The 21,965-nt window shown below is 36.0% G+C and overlaps 1 protein-coding gene across 1 annotated transcript in view; it reads right to left on the bottom strand.

Moving 5' to 3' along the window:
• EPDR1 (ependymin related 1) overlaps positions 1-21,965 on the bottom strand; it is a 37,410-nt gene that overhangs the window by 2,570 nt on the left and 12,875 nt on the right. The window contains exon 2 of the mRNA XM_033088886.1: positions 222-430. Coding sequence (XP_032944777.1) covers positions 222-430 — 209 coding nt within the window. The remainder of the gene's footprint in view (positions 1-221; positions 431-21,965) is intronic.

Genomic DNA, 21,965 nt, shown 5'->3' with positions numbered 1-21,965 from the left:
CTAGAAGGCTGAGGTGTTTCAACTATGATGCTTAGCTCCTGGTGCTCCACAGCTAGCAGAGTACATGTGGGGTCTTCAATGGGGGTGTGTGTGGGGGGAGGTTAGACAATTCAATTAAGCTTATAAACTTCCTTAACAACCACCCTCCTTATGGACTTACGCATTTTTTCCCCAGCATGCTTCCTGAGTGGCAACCCTCCCATACTTTTTTGAACCCTTACACGATCTAGCTGACTTTCTGTCAGACCACTCCTGGACCATGATCTGCTCCTGAGGCCCCCCTATGGAGTACTGGTCCTCAAAGGTGGAGTTCTGAGGAATGTCAAGAGGGTCCCAGGGGTCCGTCAGCGTGATCTTGGAGCACAGCTTGGTGGCTTGTTCAATCTGAAACATCACTCCATCTTTATAGAGCAAAATATATTCAAATAATCTGAAAGACAGATTAAAAGAGAATAGCTAAGGACTTTAAGTTTCATTCATCATGCCTTTTATCAGCACAAAGGCCAAAAGCCTTTGATACAAATTACTCTTAAAATGGAAAATTAATAGTTTTGTTTGCAGGCAATCACTTATTTATAAACACTCACTATATGAACCACCTGAATATGAAATAATTAAAGTTCAGAGCTCAAAACTGAATATTCACTGGACAATTACTTATCAAGTACCAAATGCCAGACATTGTGCTTGGGATACAAACAGGAAGACCCGGCCCTGGGTTAACAGATGGCTTGTAACCTATCTTTCAGAAATAGGGACACAGGAGGATTTGACCCTTGGCTTGGCTGAGTTCTCCTTGCAGCAGTAAGTCAAGGAATTACCAGGGTACATATACTGAAAGTAGGACAAGGAATTTCAGGGGTAGGTACACTGCATGTAGGACAAGGAATTACAGGATACGTATACCGAAAGTAGGACAAGGAATTACGGGATACGTATACTGAAAGCAGGACAAGGAATTATGTGGGTACGTATACTGAAAGTAGGACAAGAAATTACGGGGGTATGTATACTGAAAGCAGGACAAGGAGTTACGGGGATATGTATACTGAAAGCAGGACAAGGAATTATGTGGGTACACATACTGTATGTAAGAAAAGAACTCGCTGAGGATAGACCAAGCACCTGTGCCCCAATGTCTCAACCATCAGTCATAAGTAAACAGTTTTGGTGAGGAGGCATATCTGCGCTGAGAATGGATGACCCTCACATACAGGGAGGAGACTGAGACGAAGAAGGACAAAAGCTGAGGGGACCCCAGAGTGAACGGCTCCCCGTGCAGTCTGCCTACATGTTCTCTGCCTCTTGTCTCATGCCCACATGCACACACTATTCCCAGGCTGTGCCTGGGGTCCTCAGACTGCCCATGATTATGTTGCAGGCTGTGCTGTTAACAGTCCTGTGTCATTCTTAAAACTAAGCCATCTTGGGGTTGGGTGAAGCCGCTGTGTTTCTATGCATCTGACTGTCAATCCAAAACTCAGGCCATGCGGCTGGTTGAGCAGAGTGAGGTTGCAGCCCTGACCTCAAAAAGTGAAACACACAGCACCTGAGGGTGGAAGAGCCTAGAGAAGTGGCTTTTCCTGAGCAAATAAAGATAGCCAACATAAATTATCTGTGATACTCCACTCCATAGCCCCCATGGAGGACGCCTGTTCTCCATCCCAAGTCTGAGTTTAACAATTATTTTCTTCAGGTAAAAGTATTATAAATGAACATTGTCTATATGGTCAAAATAGTATTACTGTTAGGATTAAGCTTCCGTTTTTATAAGCTGGTATAGAAATATATACATGATCTCATTATACTCGTATATATATTTAGATATATCGATCCTGTTTATTCCAGAAAATACTGGAAATGGCTTACAAGGCCAAAACCAAGCACAGACCTTTAGAAGTGAGAGAGTATGTAGACAGAACAGGAAGTGTTCCTGTTATGCCATATTGCTCAAAAATAGAGTCAGCCATATGCAAGTATACATGCGAAGTTCACATCAAACTATAAGCCTTTTGGAGGAGTTTGGGGTTAGACTGTCACTGTTTTCTCAGTATGTCCCTGGTACATCAGTCTAAATATTCACGGAAGGGCTAAAGAAATAGCATCATCTTTAAAGCATAGTCCATTCGCAAACACAGGAATCTCTGTGCATACACAAATATGTACTGTTCCAGCCTGCACCTGGATGGTGGACAAGGGGCAGCAGCTTTAAGAACTCTTCTGATAAAATGCTGGACACTGACTGCCTCTGATCACTGGAGGAGCACTTGTCCCTTTAGTGACAGAAGGCCCCCCAAAAAACACCTGTACTGTTTGCCCTCAGGTCTGGTCTACATCATTCTTCTCCTCACCATCAGCATTATCGTCTCGTGCTTTCCCAAGTTTAAGGTGGTTAGCCTAGAGACTCATTTCTAGCTTTTGCTAAAACTCCAGTTCTGTGCTTCTCAAACTGCCATGATTGTCCCCTGGAAAATATGCAGCCATGTTCAGGAGAGGGAGGTTCCTTCTTGAAAATAGCCCTCAGGCCTGTGAATCGCAAGATCACAGAAGTGAGGGCTTGGCAGCCATGTTTGTGTACATGACTTGGTCATGCTCCACAGAGCTTGCTGGACCAGAGATGGACATCTGACCCAGGGTAGAACAATCAGCTTCTCTCCCTCATGTGGAATTATGACAGAAGTTCTGCCAGTCCATCACTTCATGTGGCTGGATGTGTCATACATAAACACAGAAGCTGTGGGCTGCTATTTTCCAACATGTGAATTGAGTAAGAGCAAAGAATGAAGCAGAGAAAAGCACAAGCACACTAGGATTCTAACAGCTGTTCAGCTCCTGGATGCATTTCTTTTCTGAGGTCAAGTGCCTGAGATCCCCTTGCAAAGTTATGATATGTTTCCTTTGTTCTAATAAACTTTCCTTTTCTGCTTGGAACTTTTTGTGTGACTCATAACCAGGACTTGTTTCTAATAGAGTTGAAGACTCCACTCACTGTTCCATCTAGAGCCTGGGTAATAAATAGCTGCTAGTGCAGCTGTTCTGGGAGATGCACAACGTAACTCCCTGCTGAACCAAGGGCCACCAGCGCCCGGTGAAGGGCAGGGGAAGGGCAGGGGACAGCAGGAGAGGAGTTCGGCCACCTTCACTGTTTTCCTGAGGCCAGTTCTGCCCATACAAAGAAGTGCAATTTAATTTTAGAATAAGAATTCTAGACTTGAAACGACCATTACAAAATGCTAACGTTTGTTAATTCTGGGTGGTCTGAGCACAGGTGTTTGCTATGGTGTTCTTTTCTGTTTTCAAAATATTTTTTTAAATGACGGCATAGTCTGATATGGAGCTCTGTTGACAGTACCTTAAGTAAAACAGAAAACATTAGTTTAATGAGAAACAAAATAGAACTGTAATAATTTGTTTTTCAAAATACCCTGTGGATACAAATGTGAATACTGCTCTGTACAAAGTTTTGGAAAAGAAGTTTTTCATGATGCTATAGTGGTGTGTATGTTTATGTGAAGTTAAGATGTAAGGCTCTCCATCGAAATTAGGATACAGGGCCTGGAGCCCGACAGAGCCAGAAGGTCAGAACGCAGAGGTCAGCCAGGGTTGAAATGAGTCATCGGCCTGGGACGCCGTGCGGGTAATAACTGTAAACCCAAAGGACTGAGCGGTTTCAACAGCAACTGGATCCTGGGAGGTGAGATCAAAGGCTGGCTCTGAAGTGAAGGGAACTTGTCACAAACCATACCCCTGGGGTGCAGTCAAGCACGGTGAGGTGGAATGGATGTGGAGGACAAGCCAGGCAGGCCAGCCTGAGTCAACAACAGCCTGCAAACTCCTCCTTGCTGGCCAGACACCAAGCAAAGCTCGGTTCCGGGGAGGGCCCCACCTCCAGGCCTCAGGTGTGAGCGAGGGTCAGCAGGCCGGGCTGTCCACAGCAACCTCAGTGCAGAGGAGGTGCCCAGAGCCCCATTTTGCTTCTCACTTCTGGGACAATGAATTCCTATTGCTTTTGAGAAAATTCTCAGGCTGTATTGACAATTTCTATTATTTCCTGAAAATCTGTTTTCCTAAAGATTAAGCTCTACCATCCCCGTGTTTTCCAAAACATTGAAAACCTGCAGAAGTTCTGTTTATTTTGAAAATAGGTTTCTGGTTTTTATAAAACTGATTCACGTTTAATGTAAAAAATGCAAACAATAAAGAAATGGAAAAGGAAATAAAAATTGCCTAGAAACTCTAACTTACAGAAATAATTCTGTGCATATGTCTAAATATACGTTGATTTATGTAATTTAAATTTTTAGTTTTAATTGTTGTAAAATACACAGAACATAAAATTTCCCATCATAACCATTTTTAAGTGTACAGTTCAATAGTGCTAAGTTGTGCAGTTGATCTCCAGAACTCTTTACCTTGCAAAACTGAAACTCTATACCCATTAAACAACTCCCCATTTCCTCTCCCACAAACTCCTAGCAACCACCATTCTACTTTCTTTCTCTATGAATTGGACTACTCCAGGTACCTCATATAAGAGGAATCATACAGTAGTTGTCCTTTGTGACTGGCTTCTTTCATTTAGCGTAATATCCTCAAGGTTCATCCATGTTGTAGCCTGTGTCAGAATTTCCTTCCTTTTTAAGGCTCAGTAATATTCTATTGAATGTATATATCACATTTTTTTATCCATTCATCCATAGATGGACACTGGGTTGTTTCCAACTTTTGGCCATTGTGTATAATGCTGCTATGAATATGAGTATGCAGATATCATATTGATTTTTCATATGTACTACCCACATTTTACAAAAATGAGTGAATATTATTTATTTGTTTTCTAACCTGCATTTTAAATTCAACAATTTGTCCTTGCTATCCTTCCAAGTCACACACAGTTCTATGGAATCATTTTTTCCCCTAATTTATTATGAACTATTCTAAATATGCAGAAGAGCTAAAGGCTTAGTAAATAATTACCTTTATATCTACCACCTGTATTCAAAAATTGTTACATTTTGTCATATTTGTTATGCCTATTTTCTAAATATTTCTTAGAAACAAGGACTTTCTGCCTTGTGGCCATGGTACCATTATCACACTTAAGAAATTAAAATATCAAATATATGGTGATGGAAGGAGAACTGACTGGGTGGTGAGTACACAATGTGATATATAGATGATGTATTACAGAATTGTACACCTGAAACCTATGTAACTTTACTAACCATTGTCACCCCCAATAAATTTTAATTAAAAAAAAATAAAATTCATTCCCTAATACCACCTAATATTTGGTTCATATTAAATTGTCCCCAAAATATATCTTAAAGCTGATTTCTTAAATCAAAATCCAATCAACATTCAAGCATTATATTTGGTTGTTATATCTTTCCTCTTTTAAAAAACCTGCAACACTACTACTACCTATTTTATTTTTAACATGGCACTGACTTTTTGAACATTCCATGTTTGCAGATATTCCACATTCTACATTTCTTTGGTAGTTTCCTCATGATGTCATTTAACTTGTTCCTCTAGCTTCTGTTACTCCTACAAATTAGACATGAGATCGAAGGGCTTGTTCAGAGGTGTTTTAAAGATTTTTGGAAGAAATATGTCATTGGTAAGGCTGTGTACTTCGTGTTGCATCACATCAGAAGACAGACAATAGTTTAGTGGTTACCAGAAGGTAAGTGGGAGGGGGAGTGGTAAGATGGGGGTAAATGGGGTCAAATACATGTGATGGAAGGAGAACTGACTCTGGTTGGTGAGCACACAATGTGATATATAGATGATGTATTACATAATTGTACACTTGCAATCTATGTAATTTTACTAACCATTGTCATCCAATACATTTTAATAAAAAAAGGAAGACAGGTATGTCCCACCCCACTATTAATGCTATTAACTTTGATCATCAAGTTATGTGGTTACTCCAGATGTGTCTCTCATAAAGGTGTTTCATTTGGCAATTCCCAAGGAATCTGTGGATGATACTTTGTGATGCTGGGGATATTCTGTTTCCTTATCATTGTCACCTAATGGTTTCAGATAAAAGCATTTTCTAAATCAATTATTTCACTGGAGATTGGCATAATGGTACCAATGTTATAGCAAATGACATCTATCTATCTATGTATCTATATGTATGTATGTATGTATATATCTATCTATCTAGCTAGCTAGCTATCTATCTGGGTACAAGTCTGTACTCTTGTGTTTTTATTTATTCAATGTAAGACAAACAATTAAAGTAATTATTCCTTATGATGCTCAAATCGTTGTAAGTTCAGTCACTGGAAGTTCCTTCCAACTGGCATTTGTGGCTTCTGACATAATCCCATTAGTCTTTGAGTGCTTCCTGGCTTTCTGTGATACAAGAAGTCTCAGGCTCACCTTAGAATTTGCCTGCACCAAATCTGCTATCAGCCATTTCTCTAGGAAACCTGGAGCTTAGTGGTAAACAACTTAGAAACTGATGTCAGGGCCGTAGGTTTGCTTATAGTCATTGGGATGTCATTGTTTTGAGGACCTTGCTATGGTCAGTTTCCTAGATTAAAAAAAAAAATCATGAATTTATATCGTTATTTCCAATTTAAATTTAACATTATAGATTTTCCTCTACTGTTTTTGTTTTTATATTTGTATCTTTCTTCTCCTAAAATAAAAATCATGCTTCCTAAAAACTTTGACAAATTTACTTATTTGCTTTATGCTACAATAGTAATGAAATAATAATTTCAAAAGTATTGTAAAAAATAGAACTGCTGAGTGAAGTTTAAGATTTCACTGCAGCACTTTCTGTGTTAGAATATAACTCACTAAGATGTAGAGTCAGTACTATGTTAAAAATTTACTTGGAATAGGCTATTCTTTGTGTGGTCATGTTTAATATATTGTTAGGTTCATTTGTTTGTTTTTTCTTAATTCAAGGATTCGACACGTTTCCTTTTTGATTTATGTATTATTTAAATGTGTAAAGTTGTTCATGTTTCAAACTCAAACAATATAAAAAGACATATTCAGGGAAGTCTCACTCCTATTCCAATCCCCTCCCCAGTCCCTCCTTCTCCCTCTGGATAACACTCTTCACTGGCTTACATGTTATTTTCTTGCATGTCTTTTGACACAAAAGAAACAAATACACGTACACATTCTTATTTCCCTCTCTTCTTTACTGAAAAAGTAGCATGCTATATACACTTCTCTGCACCTTGTTACTTCCCCATTAGAGGTTGTCCTTATTGTTCTTTATGGCAGTATAATAGTTTATTGTATGTAAGTACCATTGCTTATTTAGTCAGTCTCCTACTAGTGAACATTGGTTTGTTTCTCTTCCTATGAGATTGCCCAAAAAGCCACAGTAAATATAACCTTGTGCTGTTTTGGAGGTGTGAATTACGAGATGTGACACTACTAGGTCAGAAGATATTTTGTTAAATATTATCAGATTTCTCTCCCTAGAGTTGCACATTTTGGACTCCCATCAGTAAAATACAAGAGTGCCTGTCTTTTTCTTCTTTTTTTTTTTTTAATTAAAGTTTATTGGGTTGTTCATTGTGGTTTGATTTACGGTGGCCAAGACATGGAAACAACCAAAGTGTCCTTTGATAGATGATTGGATAAAGAAATTGTGGCATATATATACGATGGAATACTATTTTGCCATAAGAAAAAATGAAACAGTGCTATTTGCAACAACATAAATGGATCTTGAGATTACTATGCTAAGCTACAGTACTTGTCTTCTTTACTCTTTCCAACAGAGTATGTTGTCAGATTTGGATTTGTGCCAATCTGATAAGTACAAAATGTTATGTCAGATATTTTTTTTAAGAACTTTTTTTTTTTTTGGTAAGAGTAACCTACATACAATAGACTGCAAAAATCTAAAGTGTAGAGCTTGAGCAATTTTAGAGTGAACACCTGGGAGGCACTCCAGAAGCCTCCCGCTCCTGCAGCAGTGTGGTTCTAATGTGCCTTCACCTGTTAAGAGTCCGTTGAGCATCTTTTCATATTTTTAAAAACCATTTGACTTTCTCTTGCTGTGAAATAACTTTACATTTCGGCACACATGACTTTTTTTCTTCTCAGTTTTCTACAGCTCATTAAGTAGCCTTTTTTGTCTGATGTAAGTTGTAGATATTTTTTTCTCTGTCATTTGTTGACTTTCTTTAAAATTTTTTTCTACAATGCAGAGTATTTTGCATTTTTTTCAAATTGCTTTATCGATTTTGTGATATTTAGAAAAAACTTCCCATATTCCCAGGTTATAAATTAATTCATGCATGTTTTATATTATATTTATATTCATGTTCATATATTCATATATTTCATATATATTTCAATATATATATTCATATATTTATATTCATGTACGTTTTATATTATATTAATAAACCCATATGACTTTATTTTGTTATTTTGTTAACATTTAGATCTTTAACCCATTTGGAGTTTATTCTGGTGTATGGTGTATGGTGTGAGATATGGATGCAATTTTATTTTTTCCCAATTATTCTAACACCATTGATTAAAAAGTCTACCTTTTTTCCCAGTGATTTATGATGACACATTATCCTACACCAATTCAAGATGTATGTGGGTCTACTTCAGGACTCCATTTTATTCCATTGGGTAGTCTATCTAGCCACGCACCTGAGTCTCGCTGCTTTAATTACAGAGACTTAATAGTGTTTTTCATAATCTGGTAGAATGAACTACTCCTTCCATTCTAGGTTTTCCTAGATATTTGGGCGTTTTGATTTTTCCATACAAAGTTTAGAACCGACTTATTTAGCTCCAAAAAAACCCAAACATTTTTGCAGTTGAAGGAAATTGAATTAAATTTATATATTAATGTAGGAAGATTGGATATCTTTATGATTTTGAGTCACCCTATCACTACCAAAAAAAAAAATCTCTTTCCATTTTTAAAAATCTCATCTTGTGTCTTTTTGTATATTTCAGGAGTGTTTAAAATTTTTCCTATATTTTGCACATTTCCTTTAAATTTATTCCTAAGTAGTTTATCTTCTGTTGTTGCTGGTTTTTTGTTTTTTTTTTTTTTTAAATAAAACCTTCTCTCCCATTGCAATTTCTAGCAGATTATTGTTTGAATATATTAAGGCTATTGACTTTTCATGTTAATTTTATATACAGATACCTTACTAAATTATCTTGTTTGAATCAGTTTTATTTTTAGATCTTTTGTATTTTCCAAGTATACTGCATCCATATCATTGACAGAGACAGTGTTTATTTCTTCTTTTCTAATTCTTGTGCCCCTAATTATTTTATCTGTCTGAAAATTTTGGCCAATAAATCAACACAATATCAAATAAAATAAAGATAATGGATATATTTGCCTCTTTCCTGGGTTTAGTAGGGGAAAGAGACTATGGTTTCAATATTAAGTAAATTAAGAACTGTACAGATTTTATCATATTAAGGAAGCATCCATCAATTCCTATTGAATGCTTTGTATAAAAAGTTTATTGAATTTTATATGGAGACTAAGGAGATGATAACGTGTTTATTTTCGTAGATGTTTATGGATTCCCTAAAATTGAATTATCTTTGCATTCCTGAATAAGCCTCACTTGATCATAATGTAGTCTTTGTTTTTAATGTGCTGTTAGATTCAGTGTGCTGAATAAAATTTGGGAATTTTTATTTTTTAATAACTTTTCATTTTTCAATTACAGTTGACATGCAATATTATATTAGTTTCAGGAGTACAACATAGTGATTAGACATTTATATAAATTACAAAGTGGTCACCTCGATAAATCTAGTACCCATCTGACACCATACACAGTTATTACAATATTATTGGCTAAATTCCTTATTCTATACTTTATATCACCATGACTATTTTGTAGCTACCAATTTGTACTTCTTAACCCCTTCACCTTTTTCATCCATCCTCCAACCTCCTTCCCATCTGGCCACCATCAAAATGTTCCCTGTATCTATGAATTTGTTTCTGATTTGTTTATTTATTTTGTTCTTTAGATTCCATTTATAAGTGAAGTCATACGATATTTGTTTTTCTTTATCTGATTTACTCCACTCAGTGTAATACCCTCTAGGTCCATCCATGTTGTTGCAGGTGGTAAGATTCCATTCTTTTTTAAGGCTGAGTAATATTCCATTGTATACATATATATACCACCTCTTCTTTATCCATCCATGCATTGATGAAAACCCAGATTGCCTTCATATCTTGGCTATTGTAAATAATGCTTTAATAAACATGTGGGCGTACATGTCCCTTCAAAGTAGTATTTTGGGTTTTTTCAGAAAAATACTGAGAAGTGGGATTACTGGGTTTTTCTTGGTCTCTTGTTATTAAGGTCTATTTTTTCTGGTATAAGTATTGCTACTCCAGGTTTTTTTGTTTTGTTTTGTTTCCATTTTCATGAAATACCTTTTTCCATCCCTTTACTTTCAGTCTGTGTGTGTCTTTCGATCTGAGGTGAGTCTCCTGTAGGCAGCATAAGTAAGGGTCTTGTTTTCTAATCCATTTAGCAACCCTATGTCTTTTCATTGGAGCATTTAATCCATTTACATTTAAAGTAATTGTTGATAGCTATGTAGTTATTGTCACTCTATTACTCACAATTTTTATCTTTTCTAATTCTTCTTAAAGAAGTCCTTTTAACATTTCTTGTAATATTGGTTTGGTGGTATTGAACTCCTTTAGCTTTTTCTTGTCTGGGAAGCTCTTTAATTCTTCTTCAATTTTAAATTATAGGTTTGCTGGGTAGAATACCTTTAATTGTAGGTCCTTGGTTTTCATCACTTTGAATATTTTGTGCCAATCCCTTCTGGCCTGTAATGTTTCTGTTGAGAAATCAACTGACAGTCTTGTAGAAGCTCCCTTGTAGGTAACTAGCTGCTTTTTTCTTGCTGCTTTTAAGATTCTCTTTTTGTCTTTACCCTTTGGCATTCTAATTATTATGTGTTTTGGAGTGGGCCTCTTTGGATTCATCTTGTTTGGGACTCTGCACTTCCTGGGTTTCTATGTCTATTTTCTTCAGTAGTCCCTACTCATGACTACTTATTATTATTTAAAATTCATTAATATTAACAATCTTGAATATAAACTGGAGATAAACCCTTTTGCCTTCCTTTGTTGCACATTAAATAGAAAATTTATAGATTGGTATAGTTGGGTCAAAGGAAATTACCATTTTATATTTTACAAGATACTACTGTTTCTCACAAAGGAACAGTGGAATTTTTAACTGGATGCAGAATTTCATCAATTTATTTATACTAGAAAAGATACCAAAAGTTTACCTTACTGTGATAAGGCAGGAGAAAATATTTCTGTGTAGTTTTCTTACTTCAGGATGAAGTTTATAGACATCATGAAAAGCACTGTAAAGAAGCTCAGATAGAAAAACCAAGGTTCCCAGTATACCACTGGTGAGCTATATGATCATAATTTTAATCCCCCTATATCTCATATGTAAAGAGAGATAAAATTTTGAAGTTTACAGCGTTATTTTGAAGATCATTTGAGATGATGGATATATAATTGTTATATATCTTAGTATATTGCTGCTGAAGTGAGCACAAAATTGTCATACAAATCCAAGGATTATAGCCTTGTAGGAGAGTCTGTTTATAGTTGTGCTTATTATAATTAGTATTTAAAAAGGAAACTACTTACTTAACTTGTACACATAATACTTGATCTACTATGGAACAAAGAAGGGTTAATTCATCCAGGTGAGACAGAGAGATAAGGAGAGTAAATTCCTGAGTGCTATAGTGGATCCTTTTGTTCAAGACCTGGAGGGATTCCCTCCCCTTCTCCCTTACCTGCCTCTCAATATAAAGACTGAGATAGTATCATCATATACTCGTTTTCTAGTCTCCTTTGTAGCTAAGGGTATAATTGGTTCTAGCATTGAACACCTAAAGAAAAGTCTGTGGGGAGAGGGAATCCTTTGGAAATTTCTCTTCTTTCAAAAAAGAAAAGGGGAATAAAGAGCATGTGGTACATATATACAATGGAATACTATTAAGCCACAAAAATCATGAAACATTGCCATTTGTGATAAAAAGAATCAATCTTGAGAGTATCACACTAAGTGAAATAAGTCAGACGAACCATATGAGTTCATTCATATGTGGGATATAAAACAGAAAGCAGTGAACTAACAAATAAAACAAACAAACTCAAAGATACAGACAACAGAATGATGATTCCAAAGGAGAAGGGGGATGGGGAGAGGACAAAGATGGTAAAGGGAGTCAAACATATGGTGATTAAAGGAGACTAGACCCAGGGTGGTGAGCTCACAATAGAGTATACAGATATTGTGTTATAAAGTTGTACACCTGAAATTTATATAATGTTATTAACCAATGTTACCCCAATACATTTAATTTAAAAATTCAATTTAAAAAAATTCAATGCACTAAAAGGGAAGACAATCTCTGTCCTATTCCACGTCCTTTATTTCCTGTCTTTGAACATAGCTGGGTAAGGATGTAATGCTTGTAGTGGAGGTAACTACCTTGAAGCAATGATGCAACAAGTCAGCATGGCATCTTGCCACTAAGAGCCAACATTCTAAGAATAGCAGAGAAGATAGATGGAGAAGAATCTGCGGCCTTAATGAAACTATTGAGTCAAAACCTAGAAATATGTATCACCAGAATTCTGAGATAAAAAACAAACATCCTTATAGTTTAAGCCTCTGATAGTCAGATTTGCTGCCTCTAGAAGCACCTTAACTGAAACGAGTAAAAACCACTGCTTTACAAGGTATTACCTGTTGGGTTCTTTGTAACAAGTCTATGAGAGCCTTCCCTTCCAGAATGAGCAGAACCCAAGATTGGGCTAATCCTTGAACCCAAATACCAGAGCCTGGCCAGGGCAGAGATGACTCTGAATAGTTACTTCCTTTACAGCCAAGAAACAATTGTTTTTCTGTCCTGAGTTAGGGTAGTAAGGAAAAAAACAAACAAACAAGCAAAAAAAGTTTAAGAACTAGAAAATTCAGCTGACTGACATTATCTTTTTCTTTCTTCCTTCCTTCCTTCCTTCCTTCCTTCCTTCCTTCCTTCCTTCCTTCCTTCCTTCCCTCCCTCTCTCCCTCCCTCCCTCCCTCCCTCCCTCCCTCCCTCCCTCCCTCTCTCTCTCTCTCTCTCTCTCTCTCTCTCTCTCTCTCTCTCTTTCTTTCTTTCTTTCTTTTTAACAGATGAGAAAATAGGAGGCTCACAGCATAACTTAATAGTAAATAATGGTTCCAGGATTTGACCCAAGGTCTGATTTCCAACCAGACTCATTCTAATTCACACTAACACTATGCTCCTTCCCTCCTTCCACAGGGGAAGGACTGAATCTTCCCATCCATGTAGAACTGCTTGGCCCTCCAAGATATATTAAATTACAAAAAAAAGGGAGTAGACAAATATTATATTATGATTACAAAAGGATTTTGGCTTTGTAGAAGAAATTGGACAAACTTTGGATTTGTGTAATATGCAATATGATAGATTAGTAATGCATACTGGCTTTCTGACTCTTAGCAGGAAGACTTGAGCTGCAGCCTCTTGCCATTCTGGCATATACCAAGCCTGAGTTACACCCTACAGTAATTATGAGACATAAAAGAAAAACACTATTTTGAAATTGTTGTGTTAGACCCAAACTCACTGTGCAGGCTGATGCCAGCCATATACAACAAAAGGAAAATTAAATTACTTGAGAATGCAACCCTAAGAAAAGTAAAATCAAAGAATGATTATGTGTGCAATTTAAGAAACTGTAAGGTGATGGACCTCCACTACTTGGATTCTAGTTCAAAAGAGGAAAATGGTGCTCAAGAAATATTGAAGAGATTTTTTTCCCAAAAATTTATCTGGATGAATATTGGCAATATGTAGGCATATATTCTTTCATCTGATGGAAGATAATAAAAAACTGCTCATGAGACAATAGTTCAAGATGACTATTTTTTCACCACCACTAAAAGAAACAGCTGCATTAATACTGAGATACCCATGTTGCCATGGTACTCAGTGATTTCTACAACCATGTATCAGGGAGTGTTAATGAGGTAGGGAGGGTACAAGAAGAGTCATGTTCATAGAGTCAGCACTATGCTTTTCAGTAGAAATATATCATTTTCAGTAGAAATCTATCATTTCCCTCCATGTTGGAATATAAACACACACACTCTCTTCCAGCTAATAGTTAATACAACTAAAATATAAGTCTTATTTTTTTAGATTCACTGGAATTTGGAATGATGCTGCATTTAAGAAAAAAAAGAATAGCTCCTTAGTGAAAATATGATTATCAAAATAGAAAATGCAGTGGAGGCAGTGTAGAACACACTGTCTATGGAAAACAAACAAAAAAACAGAAGTAGTGAACTTAAAGGTATTATTATAGAACTCAGGAGAGGAAAAAAAACATGTAAAGTGATGAAAAGGGTAATGAAAAGATAAGAAATTTGAGGATAGATGTAAGAGAACAAATATATGTAAGTAGAGAAATATTCTACAAGGAGCAAAGAGAGAAGATAGGATATCAAACTTCCAGAAATAGTAGATAAAATTTCCCTAGAGCTAGACATAACCTGGAGACATTAATTAATAAAGTTCAAAGATAATGAAAACAACCTGCAAAAACTTGAGTTGAAAAAAAATTATTGAAACTAAATCAAAATTACTTTAGTTACCAGACTTCTCTTCTAAAGCTCTAAATGCCATAAAAATTAAGAAAAGTGCTATTATTACCCAATGAATTGAATGCCCCCAAAGCCATCATTACGTAAGACAGCAATAAGTAGATGTTCTCAGATATTCAAAGTCTCTGAAAGTATACCACTGTAACAGTAACCTCTCTCAAGAAAATTCATTGAATACATTGTTTAGCTGACTAAACCATAAATCAAAGTAAAGGATTCAGGTAAATAAGAATATTAGTATAAAAGAAATTGCAGTGAATAATAACATGAGTAGAATAATATACATTTCTTTTTTAATAGAAGACTTTGTGGTAAAACTACGTAGAAGTTTGTACAAACACAAACACTATAAAAATCTGTGTTTTAACAAGAAGTTGACCTTTTAGAGGTCTGACTCAGCATGATGAAAGAAGGGAAAACTAGAAACCACCCAAGCACTTAAGCACTTAAGATACTTTTCAACACACTGAGTGGTACCTAAATAAAATACTTCTACAATAATATATGTACCATGTTTCCCCTAGCCAGACAATCAACTCTAATGCGTCTTTTGGAGCAAAAATTAATATAAGACCCACTCTTATTTTACTATAATATAAGACCGGATATATAATAATATAATGCAATATAATATAATATAATACCGGGTCTTATATTAATTTTTGCTCCAAAAGATGCATTAGAGTTGATTGTCCTGCTAGGTCTTATTTTCGGGGGAACATGGTATGTAAAATTTATACATAAAAATACATATTTGCTATATATGCTTTTTTTTCCCCAAAGTGATGAAGAACAAGGGCCTACAACCCAGCATGGCTGTCACTTAAAACTGAAGGAGAGATAAAGGGCTTTCCAGACAAGAAAAAGCTAAAGGAATTCATTACAACCAAGCCAGTATTATAAGAAATATTTTTTAAAAAGGGGGAAACAAACTAACTAAAGAAGATAAAAAATATGAATAATAAAATGGCAATAACTATGTACCTATCAATAATCATTTTAAATGTAGATGGATTAAATGTTCCAATCAAAAGTCATAGGATAGCTGAATGAATAAAAAAGCAAGACCCATCCATATGCTGCCTACAAGAGATCCACCTCAAATCTAAAGACACATATAGACTGAAAGTAAAGGGATATAAAGAGATATTTCACTCAAATGCAAATGAAAATAAGCTGGGGTAGCAATACTTGTATTAGATAAAAGAGACATTAAAATGAAGACAATAATAAGAGACAAAGAAGCACATTACATAATTATAAAGGAATCAATACAACAAGAGGGTATAACCCTACTAAACATGTATGTACCCACCATAGGAGCACCTAAATATATAAAGCAAATATTGAGCAATATAAAAGGAGCAATCGACAGTAACACAATCATACTAGGGGAATTTAACACCCCTTTGACACCAGTAGACAATTTTCCAGACAGAAAAGCAATAAGAAATCAGTGACCTTAAATGACACACTAGACCAGATAGATTTAATTGATGTTTTTAGAGCATTTCACCCTAAAGCAGTAGAATATACATTCTTTTCAAGTGCACATGGAACATTTTCCAGGATGGATCACATGTTAGGCCACAAAGCAGTTCTCAATAAGTTTAAGAAGACTGAAATCATATCAAATGTCTTCTCTGACCAAAATGGTATGAAACTAGAAACCAATTACAAGGAAAAAAATGAAAAATACACAAACACATGAAGGCTAAATAACATGCTACTAAACAATGAATCGGTGAACAGTGAGATAAAGGAATGTATCAAAGACACCTGAGACAAATGAAAATAAAACAAAACAACTCAGAAACTATAGGACACAGTGAAAGCAGTTCTAAGAGAGAAATTCATTGCAATGCAGGCCTACCTCAAGAAATAAGAAAAATCTCGAATAAACAATTTACCCTTACATTTAAGGGAACTGAAAAAAGAACAGCAAACAAAGCCTGAAGTGAGTAGTAGGAAGGAAATAATAAAGGTCAGAAAGGAAATAAACAAAATAGAGGCTAAAGCAACGATACACAAGATCAATGAAAACAAGAGCTGTTTTTTTAAAAGATAAATAAAATTGACAAACCTTTAACCAGACTCATAAAAAGAGAGAGAGAGAGAGTGAGAGAGAGACAGAGAAAGAAAGAGAGAGAGAGAGAAGCTCCAAATAAATGAAATCAAAAATGAAAGAGAAGTGACAACGAACACCACAGAAATAAAAAAAATTTTAAGAAAATACTATGAGCAACTATATGTCAGCAAATTGGACAACCTGGAAGAAATGGATAAATTCCTAAAAACATACAATCTTCCAAGGTTGAATCAAGAAGAAACAGAAAATCTGAACCAACCCGATTACTACTAATGAAACTGAATCAATAATCAACAAGTTCACAACAAACAAAAGTTCTCAACCAATGGCTTCACCAATGGAATTTTACCAAACATTCAAAAAATTAACACCTATTCTTCTCAAACTATTCCTAAAAATTCAAGAGGAAAGAAGGCTCTAAAGCTCATTCTATGAGGCTACCATTACCCTGATTCTAAAACCAAAGACATTATTAAAAATAAAAAAAAGAAAGGAAGGAAGGAAGGAAGGAAGGAAGGAAGGAAGGAAGGAAGGAAAGAAGGAAGGAAGGAAGGAAGAAAACTATTGGCCAATATCCCTGATAGATACAAAAATCTTCAACAAAATATTAGCAAACTGAATTCAGCAATACATTAAAAATATCATAAACCATGATCAAGTGGGATTCATTCCTGGCATGCAAGGTTGGTTCAATATCTGCAAATCAATTAAGGTGATATACCACATAAAGAAAATAAAAATCATATGATTATATCAATGGATGCAGAAAAAGTGTTTGACAAAATCCAGCATCCATTTATGGTAAAAACTCTCAGCAAAGTGGCAATAGAGAGAACATGTCTCAAAATAGTAAAGGCCATATATGACAAAACCAGTTAATAACATACACAATGGGAAAAAGCTAAAAGCATTTTCTTTACAATCAGGAACAAGACAAGGATGTCTTTCACTGCTTTTATTCAGCATAGTATTGAAAGTCCTAGCCACAGAAATCAGACAAGAGAAAGAAATAAAAGCCATCAAAATTGGAAAGAAAGAAGTAAAACGGTCATTATTTGCAGATGACATAATACTATATATAGAGAACATCAAAGATTACACTAAAAAACTATTAGAATTGATTAATAAATTTAGTAAAGTAGCAGGATACAAAAACAATATTCAGAAATTGGTTGCATTTTTATGCACCAAAAATAAACTATCAGAAAGAGAAATTAAGAAAACAATTGCATCAAAAACAATAAAATACCTAAGAATAAATTTAACCAAGGAAGTAAAAGACCTGTACTCAGAAAATTATAAGACATTGAAGAGAGAAATTAAAGAAGATATAAATAAATAGAAGAATAAATCATGCTCATGGATAGGAAGAATTAATATAGTTAAAATGTTCATACTACACAAAGCATTCTATAGATTCAATGCAATTTCTATCAAAATACCATGGCATTTTTCACAGAACTAGAACAAATAATCCTAAAATGTATAGAGAACCATAAAAGACCCCAAATAGCCATGGCAATCTTGAGAAAGAAAAGCAAAGCTGGAGGTATCATGCTACCTGATATCAAAGTATACTATAGCCCATGGTAATCAAAATAGCATGGTACTGACAAAAAAAAAAAAAAGACACATAGATCAATGTAAGAGAATAGAGAACCCAGAAATGAATCCATGCCTATCAGGTCATTTAATCTATGACAAAGGAAGCAAGAATATACATTGGGTAAATACAGTCTATTCAATAAATGGTGATGGGAAAACGGGACAGATACATGGGGAAAAAAATGAAACTGAACCACCTTCTTATGCAGTATACAAGAATAAACTTAAAATGGATTAAAGACTTCAATGTAAGATCTAAAACCATAAAACTCCTAGAAGAAAACATAGGCAGTAAACTCTCAGCCATACCCTTAGTAATATTTTTACTGATACATTTCCTTGGGCAAGGGAAACAAAAGAAAAAGTAAACAAATGGAAATACATCAAATGAAAAAAGTTTTTGCACAGCAAAGGAAACCATCAACAAAGTGAAAAGATATTCACCAATGATACATCTGAAAAGGGTTGAACATCCAAAATTTGTTTAAAAAACTGATACAACTCAACACCAAAAAAATCATAAAGTATCCAGTTTAAAAATGGGCAGAAGACCTGAATGGACATTTCTCCAAAGAGGACGTACAGATGGCCAATAGACGTATGAAAAAATGCTCAACATCACTCATCATCAGAGAAATGCAAACAAAAACCACAATGAGATATCACCTCACACCTGTCAGAATGGCTATCATCAATAAATCAACAAACAACAAGCGTTGGCAAGGATGTGGGAAAAAGGGAACTACCTTATGACCCAGCAATTACACTCCTGGGTATTTATCCAAATAAATCCAAAACACTAATTCAAAAAGATATATGCATCCCTATATTCACTGCAGTGCTATTTACAACAGCCAAGATAGGAAACTACAGAAAATCCCCATCAATAGATGACTGGCTAAAGAAATTGTGGTACATATATACAATGGAATATTATTATCTTGACATAAAAAATAATGAAATCTTACCATTTGTGACAACATGGATGGACCTAGAGGGTATTATGCTAAGTGCAATAAGTCAGAATGAGAAATACAAACATCATATGATGTCACTTACATGTGGAATCTAAAGAATAAAACAAACAAACAAACAAAATAGAAACAGACCCATAGATACAGAGAACAAACTGATGCTTACTAGACGGAAGGGTGGTTTGAGGGCTGGGTGAGAAAGGGGAAAGGATTAAGAAGTACAAATCAGTAGTTACATAAGAGTCTCGGGGATGTAAAGTACAGTATGGGGAATATAATTAATAATATTGTAATAACTATGTACAGTGTCAGATGGGTAATAGGCTTATTGGGATTATTACTTTGCGAGGAACATAAATGTCTAATCACTATTGTATTGTATACATAAAACTAATAAAAAATGAAAAGTATTTATTTAAAAAAGAAAGGAACTTGGGAGATCCACTTCTAGAAGTTTTGATATACCATCCCATGGGAGAGCTCCACTACAACCCCACTTAAAAATATTTGAAAATATGGGTAGACAGTGTAATTTGATGTCAAAAATTATTCTTAACAAAGGAAATATAATGTAAAATATAAATAAATAATACACCACTACACCATTGCACAAATCCATGAGTGTATAGTTAAAAATGTAATTATGAGGAAAAAAGGAAATGCAAATATAGCATATTAGGAAGAAAACAGGGTATCAATATAGAGATGGTGGAGTTGTTTAATAGTTAATAAAATATCATGTACAAACAGGATAAATAGAATCTTGATGAAATGGAAGATTTCCTAGGAAAATGTGAATAAATAACATGACTCAGAATGAAGCAGAAAGTTAAGTGGATAAATAACCAGAGGAAAAATCCTTACAATGGCCTAATGAGCTCTTTCATCTTTGATCTTTGAACTTAAAAATAGATCAAAGAGTTACCTCTTCAAAAGTTACTTCTTTAAAACCATTGTGTCCAAATGGTTTCATGAATTAGTCTTTTCCAACCTCAAGGCTTTAGAGCATAGAGAAATATAGAGAGCTTGCCAATTCTTTTACAAAGTTATAAAAGCATGACACTAATATATATAAAGCATAAAAATAAAAACTAAGCGAAATTGTGGATTAAAAACAAATCTTAAGTAAAATGATAGCAGACTACTAAAAAATTATACATAATGATAAAAATGGAATTTATTTAACTCTCAGTCAAGATGATGGAGTAGGTAAATGCTGTGCTTACCTCCTTCCATGACTACATCAAAATTACAATGAAATCATAGAACCACTCTTGGGAACTACCTGAAGACTAGCCAAACAGAACTCCTATAACTAAGGATATATAGAATAAGCCATCTGGAGACTGGTAGAAAGGGTGGAGATGCAGAATGGGCTGGCCCCATACTCACGTGTGGCGATTAAGAATCCGGAGGGATTTCTTGGTTGCAGAGGGCCCCATTGAAGAGTGAGGGGTCCCAGCCCCACCCTGGGCTCCCCAGCCCAGAGCACCAGTGCTGGAAAGAGAAGTGCTCAGAATATCTGCCTGGGAATATCAGCAGGGACTTGGTCTGGCATCCTTTTAAAGGACCTGAGCACAGACTCACTCGCTCACACTCACCCTAAGCTCCCAAGAAGGGACAGCAGCTCAAAAACCACCAGCAACATACGAGGAGGAACTGAATTGTCTGGCTTTAGGGCAAGGTCTGGAGGGGCAGCTTTCTTCAGTGCCGGCCTTGTTCCTTTGTTGAGCTCTCCTTCCACATAGCTGGCAAGTGGAGGCAGGTGCCAAGTCTGAGTATCCATTAACCCAGCTAATACCACTCTTGCCCCACCCTGGTGATTCTCTGAGACCCTGCACCACCCAATTCACGCATATGGCAGGAGCCTCTTTCAGAGGCTAACCCACACAAGGGGCAAACCTGAGCCACACTGTGGACTTTCCTAAAATTTTTCGAAGGTCCACAAGCCTCAAACAAGCAGCAGCTAGCCTTAGCATGCCCTACACCTCTTGCTAAGCAACCCCAATGCTGGCACAATTGGCATCCTGTCTCGGTTCACAGCATAACTACTCCCAGGTGCCTACAAGCCTAGCACAGGCAGCTACCAGCCAAAGATCATTTCATAGGTCCTATCAGACAGCAAACTTGGCCTGCACTGGAGCCCCTCTTAAGAGGCCCCAGAACCAACACACCAGGTGGGAGCTTCAGACCATACCAGAGCACCACTCAATTAGCATCACAAATGACACACCAAAAGGGTGCACATGGCAAGCACCTGAGCCCCACTAAAGCAAATCCCACGGAAATTATGGCCCGTCCTCACAGCCAGTCAGCTTGAGGCTCAATCCTACCCACTGACATGCCAAGGGCAATTAAGGCTCAACCACAACAGGAGAGCACACACAACCCACACAAAAGACAATCCTGGAGCACCCAGCACAGCTGAACAGGGATACTGTACCACTGGGCCCCATAGGACATCTGCTACATAAGGCCTCTCTGCCAAGACTGGGAGATGTAGCAGATCTACCTAGTACATAGAAGCAAAACCAGGGAGGCAGCCAAAATGAGGAAACAAAGAAACATGTCCTA

The sequence above is a fragment of the Rhinolophus ferrumequinum genome, chromosome 20 (assembly GCF_004115265.2).
Source record: "Rhinolophus ferrumequinum isolate MPI-CBG mRhiFer1 chromosome 20, mRhiFer1_v1.p, whole genome shotgun sequence".
Lineage (NCBI taxonomy): Eukaryota > Metazoa > Chordata > Mammalia > Chiroptera > Rhinolophidae > Rhinolophus > Rhinolophus ferrumequinum.
The sequence above is the reverse complement of the archived record's forward strand: the minus strand, read 5'-3'. Positions and strand labels throughout refer to the sequence as shown.